The sequence below is a fragment of the Phocoena sinus genome, chromosome 13 (assembly GCF_008692025.1).
Source record: "Phocoena sinus isolate mPhoSin1 chromosome 13, mPhoSin1.pri, whole genome shotgun sequence".
Classification (NCBI taxonomy): Eukaryota; Metazoa; Chordata; class Mammalia; order Artiodactyla; family Phocoenidae; genus Phocoena; species Phocoena sinus.
In genome coordinates this window covers 21,819,599-21,843,745 of record NC_045775.1, presented here as the reverse complement: position 1 = coordinate 21,843,745, position 24,147 = coordinate 21,819,599, and the positions used below count along the sequence as shown (strand labels likewise).

General features: G+C 38.2%; 1 protein-coding gene across 8 annotated transcripts in view; it reads right to left on the bottom strand.

The window, feature by feature from the left end:
* The window catches only part of BABAM2 (BRISC and BRCA1 A complex member 2), a 451,346-nt gene that overhangs the window by 400,418 nt on the left and 26,781 nt on the right, over positions 1 to 24,147 (bottom strand). For all 8 annotated transcript variants that reach the window (XR_004352840.1, XM_032652850.1, XM_032652849.1 and 5 more), the window contains exon 3: positions 8,642 to 8,718. Coding sequence is in view for 7 of the 8 variants with exons in the window: in XM_032652850.1 (XP_032508741.1) it covers positions 8,642 to 8,718 (77 nt within the window). In the remaining variant the exon portion in view is untranslated. The remainder of the gene's footprint in view (positions 1 to 8,641; positions 8,719 to 24,147) is intronic.

Sequence of the window (24,147 nt, the reverse complement as noted above, 5' to 3'; positions counted from 1 at the left end):
AAACTGATTGGAGGGATGAAAAAGCCCTAGGAAAGGCAGGTGTTAGAGAATGGCAGAAAATAAATGAACTGAACTTCATTATATTACATGTTACATTTCCTGTCTCAGGGATTGTGAGCATCTAACACTTGGCTATTTCTTTTCCCCTCCTGTTTTAAAGTGAAAGTCTTAAAGAAAAGAAGAAAATTATGAGAGTATTTTTGTTTGTACTTTATACTATTGAAGAAGGACATTAAGTGAGTTAATATAAGGCTAAATATTGAATGCATAAATATTGCTCTATAATTCTATTCACTTTAGTAATTCAGTGAAAGATGAATCCATCCATTCTCTAGATCTTATCTAAGGAGCTGTGTTTCAGCTCCTCAAAAGCAAAGGTAGAGTCATATGGCTCCTTCAGGATGTAGGCCTCTAACGTAAGTTGCAAATACAAATATTTTGAGGATATATTTGCTCTTTGCTAAAAGCTCTAAATTTTTTGCACAAAGATTCTAAAATTCCAAAATTTTTACTTTTTAATGAAATTCATTGTTTTAAAGGAGAAACCTTTGAGGTCCCAGAAATTGTTCCATTTCGCCTGACTCATAATATGGTTAATGGAATGGGTCCTATGGAAACAGAAGGTCTTTTTTGAAGAGCCTGTGAAATTACAACGAGGCTGATGCGAGATCAGAGAGAACCTTTAATGAGGTAATCATCTATATTTTGTAAACAATTTAATAGTAACTTTGAATGTGATTATTGGCTTCTAGGTTGTTTTCTTTACATAGAAGCTACTTTGCTGAGCCTGTGAGCCACAACTACTGAAGCCCACGTGCCTAGAGCCCATGCTCCGCAACAAGAGAAGCCACCGCAATGAGAAGCCCATGCACCGCAACGAAGAGTAGCCCCCACTTGCCTCAAGCAGAGAAAGCCCGCGCGCAGCAACGAAGACCCAACGCAGCCAAAAATTAATAAATTTTTTTAAAAAAGACCGAATTGTATGGTATGTAAAATATATCTTAATAAAAGCTACTATTAAAAAAAATCTACTTCAACCAGTACAGCGTATATAAGCTTTTGACTTGGACTGTCGTCAGCTGAGCTCCACCGAGGGGGGCCAAGGAGAGGCTGGAAGGGCAGCCTGTGACAGCCTCGAATGCTAGGCTGTGAGATTCGGTTGCTAAAATACTGAAGGGAAGGGCGAAAAGGTTAAAGCAGAAAGATTACTCGGTTAACATTTTCCAAATAGATTATTTATTTTAAACAATACAAGAAATTTTTCATAAAATAACACTGTCATCCCAACAAAACTGCCAACAGCTACAGCCACAGCAGCCAACCTTTGAACCTACACCAAAGTTCAGAATATAAGGTATAAGAACAAAGCAAGCAAAGTGCAAAGTTCTTACAGATAAGATTAAATCAATAGAACCTTAATATCTCCTTCAGCTGATGCAACAAACTTCTCCAAAACACCACTGGGACCTTCTGGTGCCAGCAGTTTGCGGTTTAGTTTATGTTTGACAGCCATCAGGCAAAGCCCTTGAGTGTCTCTACACACCGCTACATAAGTGAAAAGGACAAAGAGCAGAGGAAAAAGAGCTTTCTGAGTTTACTATGCTGATTGGCTAAGACAAAGTAATATATAATAGACTTGAGATGCAAGAAGCACTGTGTCAATGCATACACACACACACACACACACAAACACACACACAGAGCAGCCAAACCACTTGAGATAGGATAAAAATGAAGTCGAATTTCAAGATTCAGTAAAGCAGAAGTTCTGGAACACTATTTACAATTTGTCTATAAAAATCTTTGTGTATATTTGACCACTGTTTCATTAAATGATACATTCCATTTAAATAGCAGTTCTGAGATTGGTTTCCTTTTGTTGTAATCATTCTCCAAAAAATACACATTTAAATTTAGTGACATAGTATCGAAGCCTTGGAAATGCTTCGATTTTATACTCCTCCTCTGAAGACAAGGAGACATAACATATTATTCAAATCATAATCTTTGTTTTTTTTTCACTTTTTCCTCTGAAAAAAAGGCTTTTCCTCTGGGAAAGTCTTTCAACTTCAAAACCTTTGGAGATAATTTTTTGGCATGACTTCTTGACTCTGTCACAAATGGCTTTGAAATATTCATCATTCCTCTCAGATGATAAACAATGGCACTGCTTCTATTGCTAAAGACAAAGGGAAAATGCCTCTAGTTTCACGTGGAATCTCTTTAGAAAGAACTCCTGAAACACTGTAATAGATACCTCTCTAGGTACCTGCCCAGCCCATGCTCACTTTGTGTTAAAATGGCCTCTAGTAACCATGATAGTACATGAACCAGAGCTCTTGGCTATATGACTGGATCCCAAGTGGACACCCAGCCCAAGATGCCAAACAGACCCTCTCACTCGAAGACCACAGACTGTCTCTTGTGGCCTTGAACTTAGTCACCATGTCCTAGGGGGCTCAGGAAGCCATTTCTGCTCTACATGAGGAGAAACAGAAATATGGGGGGAAAGAATAAAGTGAATATGGTGACAAGAAAATATGTTTCAGGAGAAAGACAAAGACATACAAGAACACAGATGCCGACCAGCTACTATTGTGTCTGCCATCCTTCCAGTCCGTATCAGGCCTGGCTATACTTCCTGCCCTTGGGCACCATGGAGTTCACTTAATTCCTTATAAAGACAAACAAACTCTTTATTTACGTTTGTTCCAATGGGTTTCTTATAACCAAACAGTCCCTGATTAAAATAAATTGTTAGTATGAAAAATAGAAATTTTCAACAAAAGATAATTTCAAATTTGAAACCAGTGTTAGGAAACCATTTGATTTCGGCCACAGATTTGCTTGATATAACTTAAAATATTTCAATTATCTCTCTTTATAGTTACATAATAGTGTTACTCAAAAAACTTGTAAAATTGAGAATATTTCAGAGTTCTGTCACTTCCTCACCAAACCTCTTCATTACCATATCCAAAGAATGAACATGGTCCATTCATTACACAAACACAAATTTCCCTCTAAATACCAGGCAATAAGGTACAGGTTACAAATAAAATACGAGCAAAACAGCTTCACACCCGCCCTATTTAAATAGGACACAAAAAAACACAAACACAATAATTTCTTCAAGAGTTAAGTGCCGTAGCGCATGACTATTTTTACAAATATGCATTTATAAAAATCTCGCGGATCTTCCTCTGTGAATTTTGCTGTAATGGGCATATTTTCACTCATTTTAGTGGCACCATCTTAGATCTTAACATTTGTTTTATTTAAATCAATTTCATCACTGATGATTCACTTCTCCAATCCTCTTTAAGTAAGTACCAGTTGTCTCTTCTACAATCATGAAATTCAAGGACTTTTTTTTTTATTAATTTTTATTGGAGTATGGTTGCTTTACGATGTTGTGTTAGAAGGACTTCTCTTTATCAGATATCCTTTGATATCTTCCATGAGAATCTTACACAAATTGGCAATGCTTTCAATGCCCAAGTTTTCTCTTCACATTGAAAAGAGCTGAGGAGACAATAACGTCATTCCTAATGTACTGTAATCTTCTGGTCTTTTTTACTTCAATTATTTCATTTTACATGTGGGTAATTCTGTAGGAATAAATTCATGAATTCATGAGTAGAAATGTGCCCTCTCCTTTGTCTTTCATTCTCACTATCATTAACTGCAAAATTTATAGATGAACTGTTTCCTAGTATATAAAATATCTCAAAATATAAAATTTGGTTACATAATACTGTCATTAATCTGCTTTGAGAAGGCAGAGTAAAATATATAAGACAAAATAGAAACAGACTCCAAATCTGCAAAGTACTGTACGTCCTTCCTGTTTTCTGAATTGTTAAGAGCAATGTTCCAATTACAAATTCCTTGTACAATAAATAACTTCTAAAGATTGAATTTCTGTTGGCAAAAGACTGATACAAGAACAGAATGTCACATTCTTATTTTTCCAATTCAATAAACTTTTGTAAATACAGTTTCCATAATCAATTGTCTTTTCCTTTTATTTGGCTATGCGCTGCTTAAGGTTAGGAGTCTGACTCACCTTAATGTGCAAGAATCTCAGTATATAAAGTTCATCTATTACTCAATTATTATAGAGCATTCTACAGGCTACATTAAGTCTCTAGCATATAATGATGATATCAAGCAATAACTTAATAGGACATAACTACAAGATATGGTAAATACCAGTCCAAATACCCTTATCACCAATGTTATAAAAGCTTACAGTAGTGAGAGGATACAGGATACTAGTAAATGCTTCCTAACATAAACTCATACAGCTAGAAGGATCTTTGTGAAGTCACATTACTTCTGGCTCAAGACTGTGGACTGACCACAAACATTTACTTCCTCTCTCTCCTAAGACCCACCCTCTCATTAAATGATAGTGGAGAAACAGAAAGATAAAAATCAAAAACAACAGGAGAGTGAAGAGGAAGGGAAAACAGTAGCAACATTTCCACAAATTCCTAGAAGGCAGAATGCAGATGGAAGAGTAGTACTTGAAGAGACAGGGCAGAGAAAGCTTTAGTTGCAATAATGAGAGGAAGAGGCTACTGATGAGAAGGAAGCCATCTGTCCTGGTAAAGCCATAAAAACTTGTAGTCATCCGGTGTAAGGAGAGGCAAGAATGAGACAAGGGGCTAAGAACAGGGAGACTGACTAAAAGCTCCACAGGCAATAATCTATATACCCATCTCCCAAAAATGGCATGGTGGCCAGATATGTATCCCCAGGAAAAAAATATAGAAGACTTTCTTAAAAACCAGAATAAACTATTTGGGGGAGAGCTAGAACAGCTGAACTCCAAATATGACACGTAGGGGTGCTCATATTAACAGCCTGCCCACCATTAACCCACATACCCTATTAAGTCCTGCCCATACTGAAGTCCCAATCAGAGTTTTATCATGTTTTAAATATAAATGGACAACCAAAACCCATCTTTTATTTGAGGAAAGGCTATAGAATAACAGAGGTTAAAAAAAGATGATAAAAATATAATCCCTGGGGAAAATCAAAATAATTCAGAAAACAGAAAAAAAAAAGTATATCCTTCAAAAACTTTTAAGATACTACATTCATAAAATAAGAACAAGATGTTGCAAAAGAGAAACAGAGCTCTTAGAGCTCTTAAAAATTAAGATACCTGGGCTTCCCTGGTGGCGCAGTGGTTAAGAATCCATCTGCCAATGCAGGGGACACGGGTTTGAGCCCTGGTCCGGGAAGATCCCACGTGCCATGGAGCAACTAAGCCTGTGTGCCACAACTACTGAGCCTGTGCTCTAAGGCCCACATGCCATAACTACTGAGCCCATGTGCCACAACTACTGAAGCCCATGCACCCAGAGCCTGTGCTCAGCAACAAGAGAAGCCACCGCAATGAGAAGCCCATGCACCACAACAAAGAGTAGCCCCCGCTCTCGCCACAACTAGAGAAAGCTCAAGCACAGCAACAAAGACCCAATGCAGCCAAAAATAAATAAATAAATAAATTTATTAAAAAAGAAAATTAAGATACCTAATTATGACTGTGGTAATAAAAAATTATCAGAGGAGCTACAGGAAAGGTGGAAGGATGGAGGGAGGAGTGGAATCTGAGCAAGTTGTTTGAGACTGTGGTCCAGCAAAATAACAAGGTAACCTGTTTACCAAGACATAATTCTAAAAACACAGAATTTTCAATACACAGATTCTACACAAGGTCAAATCCAAGAGAATAATAAAGGTAAATCCCATAGTGATAACTGCAGGAGCAGGCCTGCAGAGTAATCATTCAAGCAATTTGTGGACAAAGCACAGATGGCAACTGCAGATTTAGAACAGACAGTAAATTATCACCCTTGACAATGCAAAAGGAAAATAAGAGAAGACAGAAGTTGGGAGGGTGAGGAAGAGGAATGGAAGGAAGGTCAGGGGCTAATATCTTCATCTTATAAAGTGAGGAGCCAAAAGACACCGTCTATGGTTAACGGGAAACTAAATAAAAGCATACTAAGTGGTCATGATCACTGCACAGAGATTTTGCTTAAGTAATAACAGTGATAACTGTGTGCCAGGCACTGACTGGGAACTTTTAGGAGCTGTTCACTTAACTATATAATACAATGCTTTAAATGATCCTTTAAAAAAAAAGAAAAGAAAAAATTTGAAGCTACAGGGTAACCAACACAGGAACCAATAGTGGTGGTAAAATTACACTACAGAGGAGAAGAGAGAGATAAAGGGTGCAGTGAAAATAGGCTGATACCCTATGCATCAGAGCAGAAAATCAAAAGATAGTAATATCTAAAATTGATAAGCCAAGAAATAGAGGCATAAGCATATTACTTAGATATGTGGCGATCATCCCCAGGAGAGCTAAACACTGAAACAATTTTTTTTAAATATTTTAAGTGGTTCCCTTGAGAAAGAGGACTAGCGTTGGGGAGAAATGGAACAGAGGACTACTGTTTTCATGTATTAAAAAATGTTTGAATTATTTACATTTTTAGTAAATGCGAATGATTTACTTTGATCATTTTCTTCAAATTTAGTCAAAACTATTTTTCCCCCAAAAAAGTAGCAACCTAGTCTGTCCTACTACCTCAGACAGGTGAAATTCTTTTGTATTTTAATGGTTTCCAGAGAATGATCTAACAATGAAAGGTTAGCAAGTCAGCACGTCACAAATTTTTTGGTTCACGTTGCATTTGGTAAATTAATTTAAAGTGATTCTGCGAATACTAAGATGTGGCCTTTCCTAGCCTATAGTGGTCTGAAAGACACTGCTTACCCGTCTGTCCCACCTTCAACATCTTTGTTCTTTATTCCTCTGTATAAGAATTGAGAGACTTTCATATCCCATTCACTAGTACAGTTTCAAGAAAGAAAATTCCTGATGAGATTATTGATACTAACCAACCAAAGCTATCATCATTTCCACACGAGGCTAGAGCTTCAGTACTGGTAATTATGGCAGAGAAGGGCTGATGCAACCTAGGCAGATGCTGTAGATGGTGGACTAAATCCTACAGTAAGTCTTGCATACTATTCATGGAGGTCACAAACCAGTGGTTCAAGAGCTCAAGCCAGCCCACAAACACATGGTTTGGCCTGCATAATGCTGGCCCACATTGTAATTTTGAAGAAGTGGCCTACATCTAAAACTGAGAATTCAAATAAAAATTCAGATTTCTGCCTTTTCTCAATAAATCAGTAAGGGCAACCCCTCGAAACTGGGTAGGAGTGCCCCAATTTGCCACACCTAGGCTGCTTCCCTCATTCATGTTACCAGTCTGGCCTCGTAGCCATTTGTATTTCTGACCTTTGCTATAAAAGATAAAACGTGTGCATGCCCACTTGACCACAATTTACTCCCTGCCAACTGCCTTACTTTGTTTTTGTTTTGTTTTGTTAACATCTTTTTTGGAGTATAATTGCTTTACAATGGTGTGTTAGTTTCTGCCTTACAATGGTGTGTTAGTTTCTGCTTTATAACAAAGTGAATCAGCTATACATATACATATATCCCCATATCTCTTCCCTCTTGCACCTCCCTCCCTCCCGCCCTCCCTATCCCATCCCTCCAGGTGGTCACAAAGCACCGAGCTGATCTCTCTGTGCTATGCAGCTGCTTCCCACTAGTTATCTATTTTATATTTGGTAGTGTATATATGTCCATGCCACTCTCTCACTTTGTCCCAGCTTACCCTTCCCCCTCCCCCTATCCTCAAGTCCATTCTCTAGTAGGTCTGCGTCTTTATTCCCGTCTTGCCCCTAGGTTCTTCATCACCATTTTTTTTTTTTAAGATTCCATATATATGTGTTACCATACAGTATTTGTTTTTCTCTTTCTGACTTATTTCAATCTGTAGGACAGGCTCTAGGTCCATCCACCTCACTACAAATAACTCAATTTTGTTTCTTTTTATGGCTGAGTAATATTGCATTGTATTTATGTGCCACATCTTCTTTATCCATTCATCTGTCAATGGACACTTAGGTTGTTTCCATCTCCTGGCTATTGTAAATAGAGCTGCAATGAACATTGTGGTACATGAGTCTTTGAATTATGGTTTTCTCCGGGAATATGCCCAGTAGTGGGATTGCTGGGTCGTATGGTAGTTCTATTTTTAGTTTTTTAAGGAACCTCCATACTGTTCTCCATAGAGGCTGCACCAATTTACACTCCCACCGACAGTGCAAGAGGGTTCCCTTTTCTCCACACCCTCTCCAGCATTTATTGTTTGTAAATTTTTTGATGATGGCCATTCTGACCGGTGAGAGATGATACCTCATTGTAGTTTTGATTTGCATTTCTCTAATAATTAATGATGTTGAGCATTCTTTCATGTGTTTGTTGGCAATCTGTGTATCTTCTTTGGAGAAATGTCTATTTAGGTCTTCTGCCCATTTTTGGATTGGGTTGTCTGTTTTTTTGATATTGAGCTGCATGCCTTACTTAGACTAGAACTAGGACTGAAAGACAAATTTTCAAAAAGTGGTAAATCCTTCTGATCAGTATCTTAGGAGATAACACCTAAAAGCCAGAAATAAAAACTAAAGCACAAAATCCAATAGCTAGCACTGTAATCTACATTTTTCAGTAGAAGAGTCATCATTTACTTACATTTTAACGTCTCTCCAGCATATGGTATGTGCAATTTAAATCGGTCACAGTTGGGTCCAGGAGTCAATGACGTGCAGCTTTAAAAGAAAGAAAGAGAAGAAAAGAGTTTCTTAAAATCCCGCGTATTTACAATATTTAATAAGTTAATAAAAAGTGATCCTTAAAGACAACCGATTAAAACACTGGCTTATAGAACAAAATAAAAGCCCTTAATGGTCATGGAGGCCAAGACACAGCAAGACTTGCACTCAAACAAATAATTCATTTCTCCCACAATAAAACCTATATGCCTTCTAAAAATAAATAACAACACTGCTTCAACTACTTCTCTCAAAGAAGTGTATCTCGACTTTGAAAACAGGTATATGATCCAAAACAGGTCTGTAGTCTTTGATGTCAAGAGCTGTAAAAGAAGAGTAGTTTTATGGTCATATTTTAAATATAGACTCTTGGTTTTCACTCAGTTAGTACTAAAAAGAGCCCACTTGTGGTCTTTTTCTAGTACCAGATGGTTTTCTCTCTTTTCCCGAAAATAAGGCGCTTCCTCTAGATTTGGCGCCCCATAACTTACATCTGTAGCAGAGCACAATGCACTGCACTCAGTTTCAGGTAAAATGCAAATCTAAAAGGGGGGTGAGTTAGTCACCCAGGTCTCAACAGCTTGTTTTTTTTTTTAATCTATTACTTAACAAAGTTATACAATACTCTTTGTTCTTTACAGAGATTTACTTTGTAAGATATCTCTCGTAATCTTCTGAGTCATAACTTCAACTGCATAACAGCAGTATTGGCTTCATAAATTAATAAAATATTAATATGAAGTCAGTCAAGGCAGTTGTATGTCTTCATTTAGTCCAAAAAAAAGCAAGGTTTTTAATTTGTAAAGAAGGCTAATTTTCATTCATAATTCCAAAACTGCCTATGAAACATTTCTGAAAAAGAACCTACAAAAGTAGTTTAAGGAATGGAAGCATTGTTAGAACAAATGTACAACTTTCCGAGATGGCCACTTTGAAGGGCAACAGTCATTTGAAACTAAATTTAAGAAGTGCTGGCTCGAAAAAAAACTAACTCAGATCTCAGATTAACTATTACTTTTTCCCAAAACTATTTGAATGTGAAAGAGAAAAGAAGCAGAGAGAAACTTTAATGTATTTAACATAAATCACTAGGTTGATTATTCCTCTTTACCTTTAGGGGCCAATAAAAATATTAGTTTATAAACTAAACAAAATTGCACTAGTCATTGCAGAGTAATCTACTTTAATGTTTTACAGGTTTTAAGAACACAGCCTCCTTTACCTTTCAATATAAAAAATTCTTCAGGGCACATTTTATTAAAGGTACTAAAATATTTCTCTTATAGTATAATCTTTTCTAGCTCACAACATAGTAGTCCTTTGAAAACACTTATGGGAAACACATAAATTTTCGCATTATAAAATACAAAGGGACAGAAATGACCCTATAAGCAACACTAAGAATTTTTTCTCTTATATTCAACCAGCAATGTTTTTAAATGATTTTTTTTTAAAAATATTCAATCAAGTGTCTTTTGGGGTCTTGAAGATCATCAAATTACCTACACCGCTTAACGACTGAAGTTATTAATAGTACAGGAAATCCTCAGGATTAATCTGATTCTGGTTTGTTTGAATAACTCATCCTTCTTCAATGTGAATTAGGTTTCTAAATTCTTACATTCACGGTGGGGCCACACTTTATATTATTCACTTTATGCCTTAACCATGACTAGGAAAGTGTTTTTGTGCTCTGCCTCTTCACCTTCCTCCCTTCCTACTTGAAGGGCTGGTTCCAGCCACCTCAGGGTGTAGAAAAATACATTCCTCCACCTGCGTGATTCACTCACTGATTCTTTTCACTTAGATAAGATTTATTGAACATTGTTCTATGTGTTAGGAATACAGGGTGGACAAGACAGACAAGAGCTACAGTCTCACAATAATTAAATTCTAGCGAGGGACGGAGAAATGATAAAAAAAGAGACAAACACACAAAGATGGTTTAAGATTGCTAAATGTGATGAAGAAAATAAAGCAGCGAGCTGCAATAAAACAGGAGCCACATTACACTGGAAGACTGGGGAAGACCCCTGGAGGAGGTGAAATCCGAAACCTGAATAACGCGAAGGGGCCAACCATGAAAGCTCTGGGGAAGAGCGTTCCAGCTAGAGGAAACAGCTGGTGCAAAGGCGTGAAGGCAGGAACAAGTTTGATATTTCTGGGGGAAGGAATCTTGCTAAGTCTGGGCAATGCGGCTAGGGCAGAGTGACTGAGAGAGAAAACAGCAAAAGATTAGGACAAGAGATTAAGCAAGGGACAGACCACGCAGAGCCTTGGAAGTGGTGGCGGTTGATCCAGGTTTTACTCTAAGCACAAAGGAAGGTTTTAGGAAGAGTAATATTATCTGATTCTAAGCTTTTAAAAGATTACCCAGTATACTGTATGGAAAAGGGAACTGTAAAGAGGCAAAACGGAAACGAGGAGACCAGAAACGAGTCCATTTCAGGCCAAGAATGATGCTAGGTACTTGGATGAGGGAAACAGCAGTGGCAAGGGAGACCAGAAGATTTATTCAACAGGGACAACTAGCGGAGAAGCTCACGTTTAAGGAGAAGGGAAGTCAAGAGCTGAAAGTGTGAGATGACAGCCAAGTCTCACATGGACACAGAGGCAGATCCATGGGTGGGCCAGCCAATCTATACAGGCCACTAACACAGCATGAAAAAGAAGAAAAGATAGAAGAAAAACTCACCTTAGAAGAGTCCTATTGTTGGAAAGATCACTTACTCGAAGTGGGGATGGTGTCAGGGGTAATACTCCTCAAACAGGAGTATAAACAGGTTATGTCACTAATCTCCAGTGAACTGTAGGGCTTCTGTTTTGCTGAGAGGTATACACAAATTTGGGGCCAATAACTGAACTGTTCAAGGGAACAGAGGCAAGAAAGGCTAAGCTGGTCTCTCTCTCCTAAAAAGTAGTCAGCTTCTCCTCCAATTAAATACTGAGAAAATTATTTAAAACATCTTGTTAGGCTCTGTCTTTCATATTACCTAGGATAAATAGCTTTATGGGAAACAAACCAATGTCATGTTACCTAAAGGTTCTTTTAAGATTAAACCAAAATGTTTCCCCTTTTTTAATTACCTCTGTCTAAAACTGGTTTTGGATGGACTTCCCTGGTGGCACAGTGGTTAAGAATCCACCTGCCAATGTAGGAGACAAGGGTTCGAGCCCTGGTCTGGAAAGATCCCACATGCCGCGGAACAACAAAGCCCGTGCATCACAACTACTGAGCCTGTGCTCTAGCGCCCGAAAGTCACAACTACTGAGCCCGTGTGCCACAACTACTGAAGCCCAAGAGCCTAGAGCCCATGCTACGCGACAAGAGAAGCCACCACAATGAGAAGCCCACACACCGCAGAGAAGAGGAGCCCCCGCTCACCGCAAGTAGAGAAAGCCCACGAGCAACAACGAAGACCCAATGCAGCCAAAAGTAAATAAATAAAATTTATTTAAAAAAATAAAATAAAATTGGTTTTGGTCATGTTATTTAATATACCATGAAATTTCAAATCACACTCAAAGAGTGTTTTTCTGTTAATCAAAAAAGGGCACGGGTTAAAAAATACTGAAAACCACATATGGATAGTATGGCTCCACGTACGGAAAAGATAGATCAATGTGTGTGTATTCCTATGTACATAACAGATTTCAAAAGGACCGTCACCAAAATGTAGCAGGATTTGGGGTGATTTTTAGAATGTTCTTCAACTACCTTTCTGCATTGTTTTGATTAATAATGAACATGAACTATTCTACAATTATATAAATATTTTAAAGCTAAATACATTCTTTTTATATTTGTCTCAGGAAACTTGGCTATGATGGCTTGATTTATCTTTTTCTTCTAAAGTGCTTCACTCCTCTTCAAAAGGAAAGAAGGCAGGATGATCTACCTATAAAGAGTCTACAGGTAAAGTATATGAAAGTCTTTACATTGTGATATCACAAAATGTCACATTTGTAACATTTATTATCTCTCCACAGTTTCTTATGTGGCAGGGTTTGGGAATGGCTTGGCAGGGCAGTTCTGGTGTAAGGCCTCCCATGAAGCTGCAGTCAAATGCAGTTACAGAGAACTAATACAGTGGGAAAGTTCATTCTCCTAGAAAGGCACTTCCTTACACAAGCATGAAAATGCTAGTAAATAAAAAGCTACCAACTTCATTAAAATTATATTTGTATAATGGCAACTTGTCCTAACACACAGTTAGAGCTAAGGTTTAAAAAACCAATATTCCAAACTGAGTATCTTTTAATAGTAAAATAATTTTTAAATGACTTAGAAATTGCTGACGATTTAAATGTAATTTCAAATTTGTCTCTCAACTATATTTTTTTGTTTAATTTTTTTTTTTGCCACGCCAAGCAGAGGCTTGTGGGATCTTAGTTCCCTGATCAGGGATTGAACCCACGCCCTCAGCAGTGAAAGCACGGAGTCCTAACCACTAGACCGCCAGGGAATTCCCTCTCAACTATACTTCTTGAGTGCTTACTACAGGTCAGGCAGTGTGCTGGGCACTGGGAATACAGCAGTGACAAGAACAAAACACATATCTTGTCATTATAACATAAAAAGGATTTTTGGATGAACTATGCTCTAAAAATGTATCTTTCACTAAATTCTAATTACCTCAATATCTGGGGACTCAAGATTTTAAAGTTTAACATGGGGAAGAACAAAGTGGGTTGAGTTCCCTTTAAAAAGATTATGCAAGTGGGAATTCTCAAGTGGGGATTCAGGTTAACAACAAATCAGGCAGTTTACTCTGGTTCTTTATTACAGAAATTGCAGCTAACCATTGGCACATTGAAATGCTAAGCATAATAACCTTCTTATACTCTCGTTCCTATGATCTCTTGTTTTACATCTAATCACGACCCTCAGTATTATTATTGATCTATTTTCTAATTGTGGTTTGTTTTTCCTACCAGATCTAAGATTCTTGGTGCCAAGAACTGCTTTACAGTTTTTAAAAATGTCTTAGTACAGCATCTAGCACAGTGCTAAGCACCCAGCACTGATGAAATTTTACTGTATGATTGTAATCATCAGCTAAACTCAGAAACTGTCATTTTACAGATGACAACAGATTAGAAACCACTTCCACTTCTGGCCACATCTTATTCTCCTGGGCCTAAGCATCTTTTCTTTTTTTTCTTTTTTTTTAAGTTTTATTTATTTATTTTTGGCTGCGTCAGGTCTTCATTGCTGTGTGCAGGCTTTCTCTAGTTGTGGCGAGTGGGGGCTAATAATCTTCATTGCGGTGCACGGGCTTCTCATTGCAGTGGCTTCTCTTGCCGTGGAGCACAGGCGCCAGGCGCGTGGGCTTCAGTAGTTGCGCCTCACGGGCTCTAGAGCACAGGCTCAGTAGTTGTGGTGCATGGGCTTAGTTGCTCCGTGGCATGTGGGATCTTCCTGGACCAGGGATCAAATCTGTGTCCCCTGCACTGGCAGGCAGATTCTTATCCACTGCGCCCCCAGGGAAGCCCAAGCCTAAGCATCTTTAAATCATCTTTAAATCTCTAGAATCCAGGGCTTCCCTGGTGGCGCAGTGGTTGAGAGTCCGCCTGCCGATGCAGGGGACACGGGTTCGTGCCCCGGTCTGGGAGGATCCCACATGCCGCGGAGCGGCTGGGCCCGTAAGCCATGGCTGCTGAGCCTGCGCGTTCGGAGCCTGTGCTCCGCAACGGGAGAGGCCACAACAGTGAGAGGCCCGCATACCTCAAAAAAAAAAAAAAAAAAAAAAATCTCTAGAATCCAGCAGCACTGGTGTCCAGAACGTGGCTACTCCACCGACTATGTATGGAGATAAAGGTTTGCTGAATGAAAGGTTTGCATAAGACTTGATTCCCGGTCTAGTGCTCTTTTCCTGACAAAAACTGATGATTTAACTGGAATTGGGAAGGCGCTCTCATCCTCACCTCTGAGAAAGCTGAAAGTGTGACTATTTGTGGAAGGTCCTCCCTTTGAAGAGTTGTGCATGCAACTCAGAATTTAAACTTAAAGTCATTACCTAAAATTACTGTTTTCACAAGAAATAATAATAACAACAACAGCTAACATTTGTTGGGCATTTACTATGTGGCGAGCACTGTTCTAAGTTCTTTAATTAGATTAAACTATTTAAGCCCACGGCAACCTTCAGAAATAGATGCTATCATTATCTCCATTTTACAGATGAGGAAACTGAGGCATACAGAAGACATGCAACTTGCTAGTAAGTGACAGAGCTGCGATCCAAGCCCAGGATGTCCAGCTCCAGGGCCCATTTTCTTAACCACCAAACTAAATCATCTCTCAATAATTAAAGGGGAAACCATCAGACTTACTGGAAAATGTGAATTATAACTCTTTTCAACAAACGTGTTTTTATTAAGTACTTATAATACTGGAAAGTAAAAGCTGACAATAAGCTGCCAAAAAGTGTCCAACCACATGTGCTTTAATGAAAAGAAAATGATTTCTCAGTAATAAGAACTGTATACATGTAAATCAATGATGCAAAAGAGGGAACAAGGCCCTTATAACTTGATTAAATAGGTGCTACAATGTTGACACTCTTGATTTATTCAGCAAACTCTTTAAATAAATAGTGGAACATAAATTTGGACTTGAATCCTCTTTAAATTATTACTTGTTCCTAATTACTGAGATCAAACTCAAATTAGTAGAGTTTCACTCTAAAGAGGAAAAGGTAGGCAATTTCACAACACTTTATATGATATGAGTGACAACCAAGAATTAATCTTGATTAACAAAGTTATATGAAGATATTCTACAACATTTAAGACATCAGCATTTTTAAGACAATGCAAAATATATGCTTTCTAGCTTAATGCTAAACCTATTATTTGACATACTTTCTGGAAAAAATAATGACAAACCATTTCTATTCTTCAAGCCACCTAAAAAGAACAAAGTAGATGAGTCTAGGGTTCCTTCCCTGAGTCTACGTCAGTTTCCTTTACCCTGACTATTAATTCACCATTTGGCATGTTCTCCTACATAGCTTCCTGTTTTCTTGATAATGACGTTTGTGCTTAACCAACAATATTTAACAGCAGCTAAGAAGGAAGTCTTCAGCTTTGGCAACCTAAAATAACAGGTGACTATAAAGAAAAAACAGGCTCAAAGACCAATAACTGCATTTTAAATAACTATTAAGTTATAAATTAGAGTGAATTATTGTTAGTTGATATTCAGCACATTTCCATTTTACAGAATTAATTTATTTTCTCTGAACTAAATCCAACAACAATAATTCCACTCAGACTAAATCAGTTTCAAAATTATCAGTTTCTAGACTGAAATTCAGCAGTATTAAGCAGTAAAGAAGCTAGAAGACGGAAGTAGGATATCTTAACAGCTATCTAAATAATCTATAAAATGGGCATTTTATCTGTGAAGGCATCTGAACCTCTGATTCACAGAATCTTTCACCCTCAGTCTTGGAAGGGAATTATGGTACGTCTAAGTTGACTATATCAAAACCCACTAGGTCAAGTCTTAGGCCTTTCTACAAGAAGACTCATGAATTAAAATTGGTAAAACGAGGCAGCAAAATCACACTGAAGTAGATGTTTTAGATCAGGGGTCCCCAACCCCCAGGCTGCGGACCAGTACTGGTCCGCAGCCTGTTAGGAACCGGGCCTCACAGCAGGAGGTGAGCAGTGGGTGAGCGAGAGAAGCTTCATTTGCCGCTCCCCATGGCTTGCATTACCACCTGAACCATCCCCCCTCCCCCGTCAATGGAAAAACTGTCTTCCATGAAACTTGTCCCTGGTGTCAAAGAGGTTGGGGACCGCTGTTTTAGATCATTATCCAGGAGAATGAAACTACCTACTTGATGACATATGATGTTCCTGATATACCAAATACGTCCTCTACATCTCTAAAGCCTAAAATCTATTTCTGGGCCCTACTAGAAAGTGATAGATTTAATTCTTAGCATAGGAATCCAAAATGCCATTACCAGAATAAGTGAGTCAGCCCAGAATGTTTTAAAAATTATAAAATTAAAATATTCAAAAATATGTGTTTGCCAGTTCATGTGGCATCAACTGTTATTCTCAGTTTCCATGCTATATCTCCATTTATAAATGAGAGATTTCAACTCTACTTTAGAGTAGGGAGTATTTTTAAATCTTAGTAGGTGTTCCTATAGCAAAAATGTGGTTTAAATTGCAATATGATTTCAGTAGGAATGATGGGCTCAAATACTATTTTTAGCAGTTAACTAGGAGGGGGGGAATCCTTTAACTTTCTGAGATAGATGCTTAGCTCATTACTGTCCAACCTTTCTTCTTTTCTAATACGTGCATTTAATTCACTCTGCTAACAGAATAAAAAAGAAAATTAAGAGGATTATCTCAATAAGTGCAGGATAAGTGTTTGACAAAATTAAATATCCATTTATGATTTTTAAAACTCTTTGAAAACAAGGACCAAAAACAGAAACTTCTGGGGCTTCCCTGGTGGCACAGTGGTTAAGAATACACCTGCCAATGCAGGGGACACAGGTTCGAGCCCTGGTCCGGGAAGATCCCACATGCTGCAGCGCAACTAAGCCCGTGCGCCACAACTATTGAGCCTGCGCTCTAGAGCCTAAGAGCCACAACTACTGAGCCTGTGTGCCACAACTACTGAAGCCTGCGTGCCTAGAGCCCATGCTCCGCAGCAAGAGAAGCCACTGCAATGAGGAGCCTGTGCACCGCAATGAAGAGTAGCTCCTGCTCGCCGCAACTAAAGAAAGCCCACGTGCAGCAACGAAGACCCAATGCAGGCAAAAATAAATAAAATAAGTAATTTTTTTAAAAAAAGAAACTTCCTTAATATGATAAAGGCCATCTACCAAAAACCTACAGCAACATCATACTTAGTAACAAAATGTTAAAATTTTCCCTTTGAGATAGAGAATCAGACAAGGATATCCTTTCTTACTACTTTTACTTAACACTGTACTGGAGGTCCCGGCTAGTACACAGTATGTAGCATGGGGAAATAAGGATATAAATATTGGAAAGGAAGAAATAAAACTATACTTATTTGCAGATAATATGACTGCATGTAGAAAGCTTTTAAAATCTTCATCTGCATCATTGGAAATAATATGTGAGTTTAGTAAAGTTGCTAGACAAAGAACATACAACAAAAATCAACTGTATACTGTATATGTACATCTATATACCATCAACAATCAGTTAAAAAATAAAAACTTTTAGAAAGATGCCATCGAAAATAACATCAAACAATCGAATACATAGAAACAAATGTCACAAAAGATGCACAAGAACACTATTTAGAAAGCTATTATTAAGAAGAAAATAAAAAATGAACATAGATATCGTGTTAACAGATTAAGAGAAACATAATGACAAGATGATAGTTCTCCTTAGGCTGATCTGAAACCTGAAAGGCAGATTCTAAATGGAATGTTAAGAACCAAGAATAGACCAGATTCTCTTGAAGAAGAAAACTTGAGAGAATTATTTACAATAACCAAAAGGTGGAAGCAACCCAAGTATCCACCGACTGAGGAATGGATAAACAAAATGTAGTATATACATATAATGGAATGTTATTCAGCAGCCTTAAAAAGAAAGGAAATTTTGGGACTTCCTTGGTGGTCCAGTGGTTAAGAATCTGCCTTCCAATGCAGAGGGTTTCGAACCCTGGTCAGGGAACTAAGATCCCACATGCCACGGGGCAACTGAGCCCTCGTGCCACAACTAGAGAGTCTGCGTGCCACAACTACTGAGCCCACACGCTCTGAATCCCACGCACCACAACTAGAGAGAAGCCTGTGCGCCACAACAAAGAGCCTGCCCACCGCAACGAAAGATCCTGCGTGCCACAACTAAGACCCAATGCAGCCAAAATCAATCAATCAATAAAAAGCAAGGAAATTTTGACATATGCTACAACATGGATAAACCTTGAAGATATTATACTAAGTGAAATAAGCCAGTCACAAAAGGACAAATACTGTATGATAACATTTATATGAGGTACCTAGAGCAGTCAAATTCAAAAAGACAGAAAACAGAATGATGGTTGCCAGGGGCTGAGGGGAAAGGAGAAATAGTGTTTACGGGGTACAGAGTTTCAGGTTTGCAAAATGAAAAAGTTCTAGAGATGGATGGTGATGATGACTGCACAACAGTCTGAATATACTTAATGCCACTGAACTGTAAACTTAAAAATGGATAAAATAGTAAATTTTATGTCATATTTTACCATAATAAGGAAAAAAACGCAGGAGGAGAACTTACTCTATTGGGTATCAAAAATTACTATAAATCATCAAAATAACGACATTGGTACAAAGACAGACAAATAGAACAGTGGAACAGAATAGAGAGTCCAGAGAAAGATCCTCACATATCTCGACAGTTGATTTATGACAAAGGCATCTTTACACAGAAGTAAGGAAAGGAAATTGTTTTCGATAAATGGTGCTGGGTCGACTGGGTATACTTGCAGTGAAAAATATGAAACCTGATCCCTATCCTTGTAATATTCCACAAAAATCAAGTCTAAGTGGATTGAAGCTCTGAATGTAAACAGTGAAGAAAAATATTTTTAGAAGATAACTTGGGATGGAGAGAGATAATGTAAGAATATCTTCAAGAACCTGGGGTGAACAAAAATTCCCCAAAAGCACTAACTATAAGGGAAAAGATGGGTAAACAGAATCACCTTAATATTAGATCTCCTGTTCATCAAAAAACACCATTAAGGGAGTGAAAGACAAGCCACAGAGTGAGAGATGATATCTGCAACATATAAAATTGATTAAGGGCTCATATCCTGACCATATAAAGAACTCCTGTAGTGTTAATAAGAAAAAGATAACTAAGTTAGCAGACCCAAAGGAGCACTTCATAAAAGGAGATCCAGGGGTCTCCCTGGTGGTGCAGTGGTTGAGAGTCCGTCTGCCAATGCAGGGGACACGGGTTCGTGCCCCGGTCCGGGAAGATCCCACATGCTGCAGATCAGCTGGGCCCGTGTGAGCCATGGCCGCTGAGCCTGCGCATCCGGAGCCTGTGCTCCGCAACGGGAGAGGCCACAACAGTGAGAGGCCCGCGTACGGCAAAAAAAAAAAAAAAAAAAAAAGGAGATCCAAATGGTCAATAAACTTATGAAAAAGTGCTTATGGAAGTTCACATTTTCCTTTCATATAATACTAAATCATTTTGAAACAGCTGTTTTCATGATCTTCATCTCTTTTGGGGGGGGGGGGGCGGTACGCGGGCCTCTCACTGCTGTGGCCTCTCCCGTTGCGGAGCACAGGCTCCAGACGCGCAGGCTCAGCGGCCATGGCTCACGGGCCCAGCTGCTCCGCGGCATGTGGGATCTTCCCGGACCAGGGCACGAACCCGTGTCCCCTGAATCGGCAGGCAGACTCAACCACTGCGCCACCAGGGAAGCCCTTCACCTCTTCTTTAATTGAATTTTTCTTAACTCTTATGGAAACATTTCCAAAAATATGTGATTGGGGATACACATTTCCTTACTCCAAATCAATTTCTAAGTATTTGTTGAACATTATTACTAAGATAACTATATAAAGTGTTACACCTAACAGGTCAATGGTCCATGGTCTGTCTTCAAGTGAGTATGTAAGACAACGCACTAGGATGCAGGAAGAAAAACTTAGGGGAAAAGAGTGTGTGTGTGTGTGTGTGTGTGTGTGTGTGTGTGTGTGTGTGTGTATGCATATATATGTATATGTATGTGTGTGTATATATATATATGCAATATATGTATATGTACATGTGTATATATATATATGGACAGAGAGAGAGAAATTAATCCTTACCAATATGTAGTATACAGATTGACCCTGGCACTCTCTTTCAGTTCCCATGTAGTTGTTCATGTGCCTTGAGTTTAAAAAGATTACTTTTTCAGGTATGACAAGTGAAAATGCCATGTTAAAATTACGTAAATTATGTTTACAGTAGTGCTTATTTCATTTTATATCATTTTTTAAACTTTTATTTTATATTGGAGTATAGTTGATTAACAATGTTGTGCTAGTTTTGGGTGTACAGTAAAGTGATTCAGTTATACATATACATATATCTTTTTTCAGATTCTTCCCCATATAGGTTATTACAGAATACTGAGTAGAGTTGCCTGTGCTATACAGTAGGTCCTTGTTGATTACCTACTTTATATACAGTAATAGTGTGTATATCATTCTTTTTAATATATGTCATATATGTTTTATAATATACAAGTATGTTTTATAATTAAATAAATATGCATGTATTCAGGGTTCATAATCAAATTATTTGAGGTACATAATCAAAAAAGATCACTGCTATAAGAGTTACAGAAAGGAGTCTCTATTCTCAAGAACCTTGAACTGTAATCAGAAGACAAAAATCAAACCTGTGAAAGTCAAACACGGCACAATTTAAATAACAATCCAAGACAACAATAGATATAAGTCACAAAGCAATTAACATGATTAATTGCCAAATTAGTGGTTAAAGAAAATAAGCACAATAGGAGTTGAGACAGCAGAGAAACCACTTTCAGCAGGTAGTCAAGGAAGGTTCACTGGAACCCGGGCTCTAAGAATTAATTGGATCTGATCAAGAGAGAGGAAGGAAAAATAAGTACCTGCAAGTGTCCTTAAATAGGGCAAAACCAAGGAGACAGATGCTCTGCTAAAACAAAAGCTCTATAATAAACTAGAGTACATTAAACCTTGGATCCCTTAATGCTCAGCAGCCTACCCGGTGGCACACAGGAGGCACCTGAAAACTACTGCATATATAGTACAGGTGAGCAAGTGGAGCCGGAGAGGACAAGTGTACTCCAAGGTCATATCAAAGTTGAAACAAATTACATAAATGTCCTGGACAGATTCCTATTCCAACTGTGGGAATGCTGGTGATTCTTACATTAAAAAATATTATAGGGCTTCCCTGGTGGCGCAGTGGTTGAGAGTCCGCCTGCCGATGCAGGGGACACGGGTTCGTGTCCCGGTCCGGGAAGATCCCACATGCCATGGAGAGGCTGGGCCTGTGAGCCATGGCCGCTGAGCCTGCGCGTACGGAGCCTGTGCTCCACAAGGGGAGAGGCCACAACAGTGAGAGGCCCGCATATCACAAAAAAAAAAAAAATATTATAGAAATCCCCAGGGACAAGGCCAACTTACATACTATTTTTTACAATTAATGTACAACATAATTTTAGAAAAAGCTATTTTTATATAAAACACTTAATTTGTTCAATAAAAATATTCCTGTAACAGTTTTAGGCCACCATTTTCATTCCTTGACCCCAAACATGACCTAAATGGATGTATTCCCTATTAATACTCTGAACTCTGCTTTATATTTTATACCATTTATAACCTATATGCTAAATCCCAATCTCAATTCCTGCTCCTTACAGGAAAGGACTGGAGAGTATTTATCTTGGCATGCTCCAGTGGCTCACGTTCTCAAGGGAATGAACTAGCAGAGCTTTGATCTTTCTCTTATTGATTTTCATGATATTCGTTTTATTTGTTTGTATCTCCACAGTGCCTCACACTTACTAGCTGCTCAGTATATTACTTCTTATAAAAAATAAATTTGAACACTGCTATATTTAAAATAGATAACCAACAAGAGCCTACTGTATAGCACAGGGAACTCTGCTCAATATTCTGTAATAACCCAAATGGGAAAAGAATTTGAAAAAGAATACATATATGTATAACTGAATCACTTTGCTGTACAACTGAAACTAACGCAACATTGGTAATCAACTATACTCCAGTATAAAATAAAAATTTAAATAAATAAATAAATTTGAGTGAACATGAACAGTGCAAAGGCAGGGTACAGAAAAGAATAAATGGAAAACTGGTAGGGGACAGGGGAGGACAGAGAGAAGAAAAAACAAGAAAAAGTAGAAGAGTGAACTGCAGTGGAAACAGACAACACAGTGGAGGTAAAAATGGAGAAGGGGAGAGAGAATGGGAGAGCGGAGGGAAGAGGGAGAGTTAATAGATTCTGAAGTGTCATTAAAGGATTCCCTTTCCTGTTGGTGAGAGGTGCTTTCCAAAGATGAAAGAAAAGTTTTTTAAATTCTCAAATTCTTCTCTTTAAGTGATTATGAAAAAACTTAGCATCTGCTATATGAGCATATCTGGAACTACAAGATAATGGGACAAATGTGCCATCCACGGATTTCAGGTGTAGGTGGTTTTAGAGGATTTTTTTCTTAGATTGCCATTTGAGATACAACTGTTATACACTATGAATTTTAAAGCCTCGTGCAGGTTAAATAATCGGTCTCTTCCTTGGTTTCCTCATCTGTAAAATGGGGATGATAGTCACACTCCATGGAGCTGTTATGAGGATCCACTGACTTGATATATATAAAATGCTTAGAACAGGGCCTGGTACAGAGTACGTAATTACTGTTAGGAGTATTCAAAAGCACAAATTGCAAAACCAGAAATATGGAGAAGGAAAGTCTATCTCAAACACTGTATTCATTAAAGCCTTAATTTTGCTTGGGTAATAATTTTCAGAATTGAAAGCAAACAAGCAAAAAAAAAAACTTCAATTGACCCCCTCACCTCACTACTATGCCTTCTTTATTCCACAGACAAAAATTATCAGAGGGGGTCCCATCGTGCAGAAATTGAATCAGAGCAGTAAAATGATTTTCCCAGGTCCCAAGTCAAATCTAATGGAGCCCAGGATGCCCCTCATATTGCACAGCAGGACCCACAGGGGAAGAGAGAGAAGAATATCAGCTGGAGGATGTAAGTGGTGGCAGAGCCGGAAGAGAACAGGAGCCATCAGAGAAAAACAAGGAGGGGAAGCCTCTAGTCTAGACCAGAGGCTTTCACACCTTTCTGATACACAGTAAGAAACTTATATATCACCACTTTGTACCACCACTCACTACACACACATGCGCTGAGTATATATGTACATATATGGGTACGTGTGTATACACGAGTGTCTATGTGTCTATATATACAAATTGAAACATTTTTCTGTAATACTTAGCTCTACTACATGAAATGCACTGATATTTTTTATTCAATTCTATCCTATTTCATATTTTTTTAATGTGGATCGAGACCCACTAAAATGATTTTATAACACAGCAATGGGTTACAACCTGCCAATGGTTTGCAACACAAAGCTCTGTCCAATGCAACCTCAGAGAATATAATTTCCAGAAAAATGAAGATAACAGTACTGTACTCCACACTGGTTAAAACCATCCCTCAAACACGTCATTCAGCTCTAGGTATTACACTTTGAGAAGCAGAGAGACTAACTGGATCACATTCAGAAAAGCCAACAAGAATGGTAAAAGGACACAAATCACATGGTATAAGCAAAGGCTATGTGTCAGCCTGCAGAAGAGAAAAATACAAAACGTGACAGCTA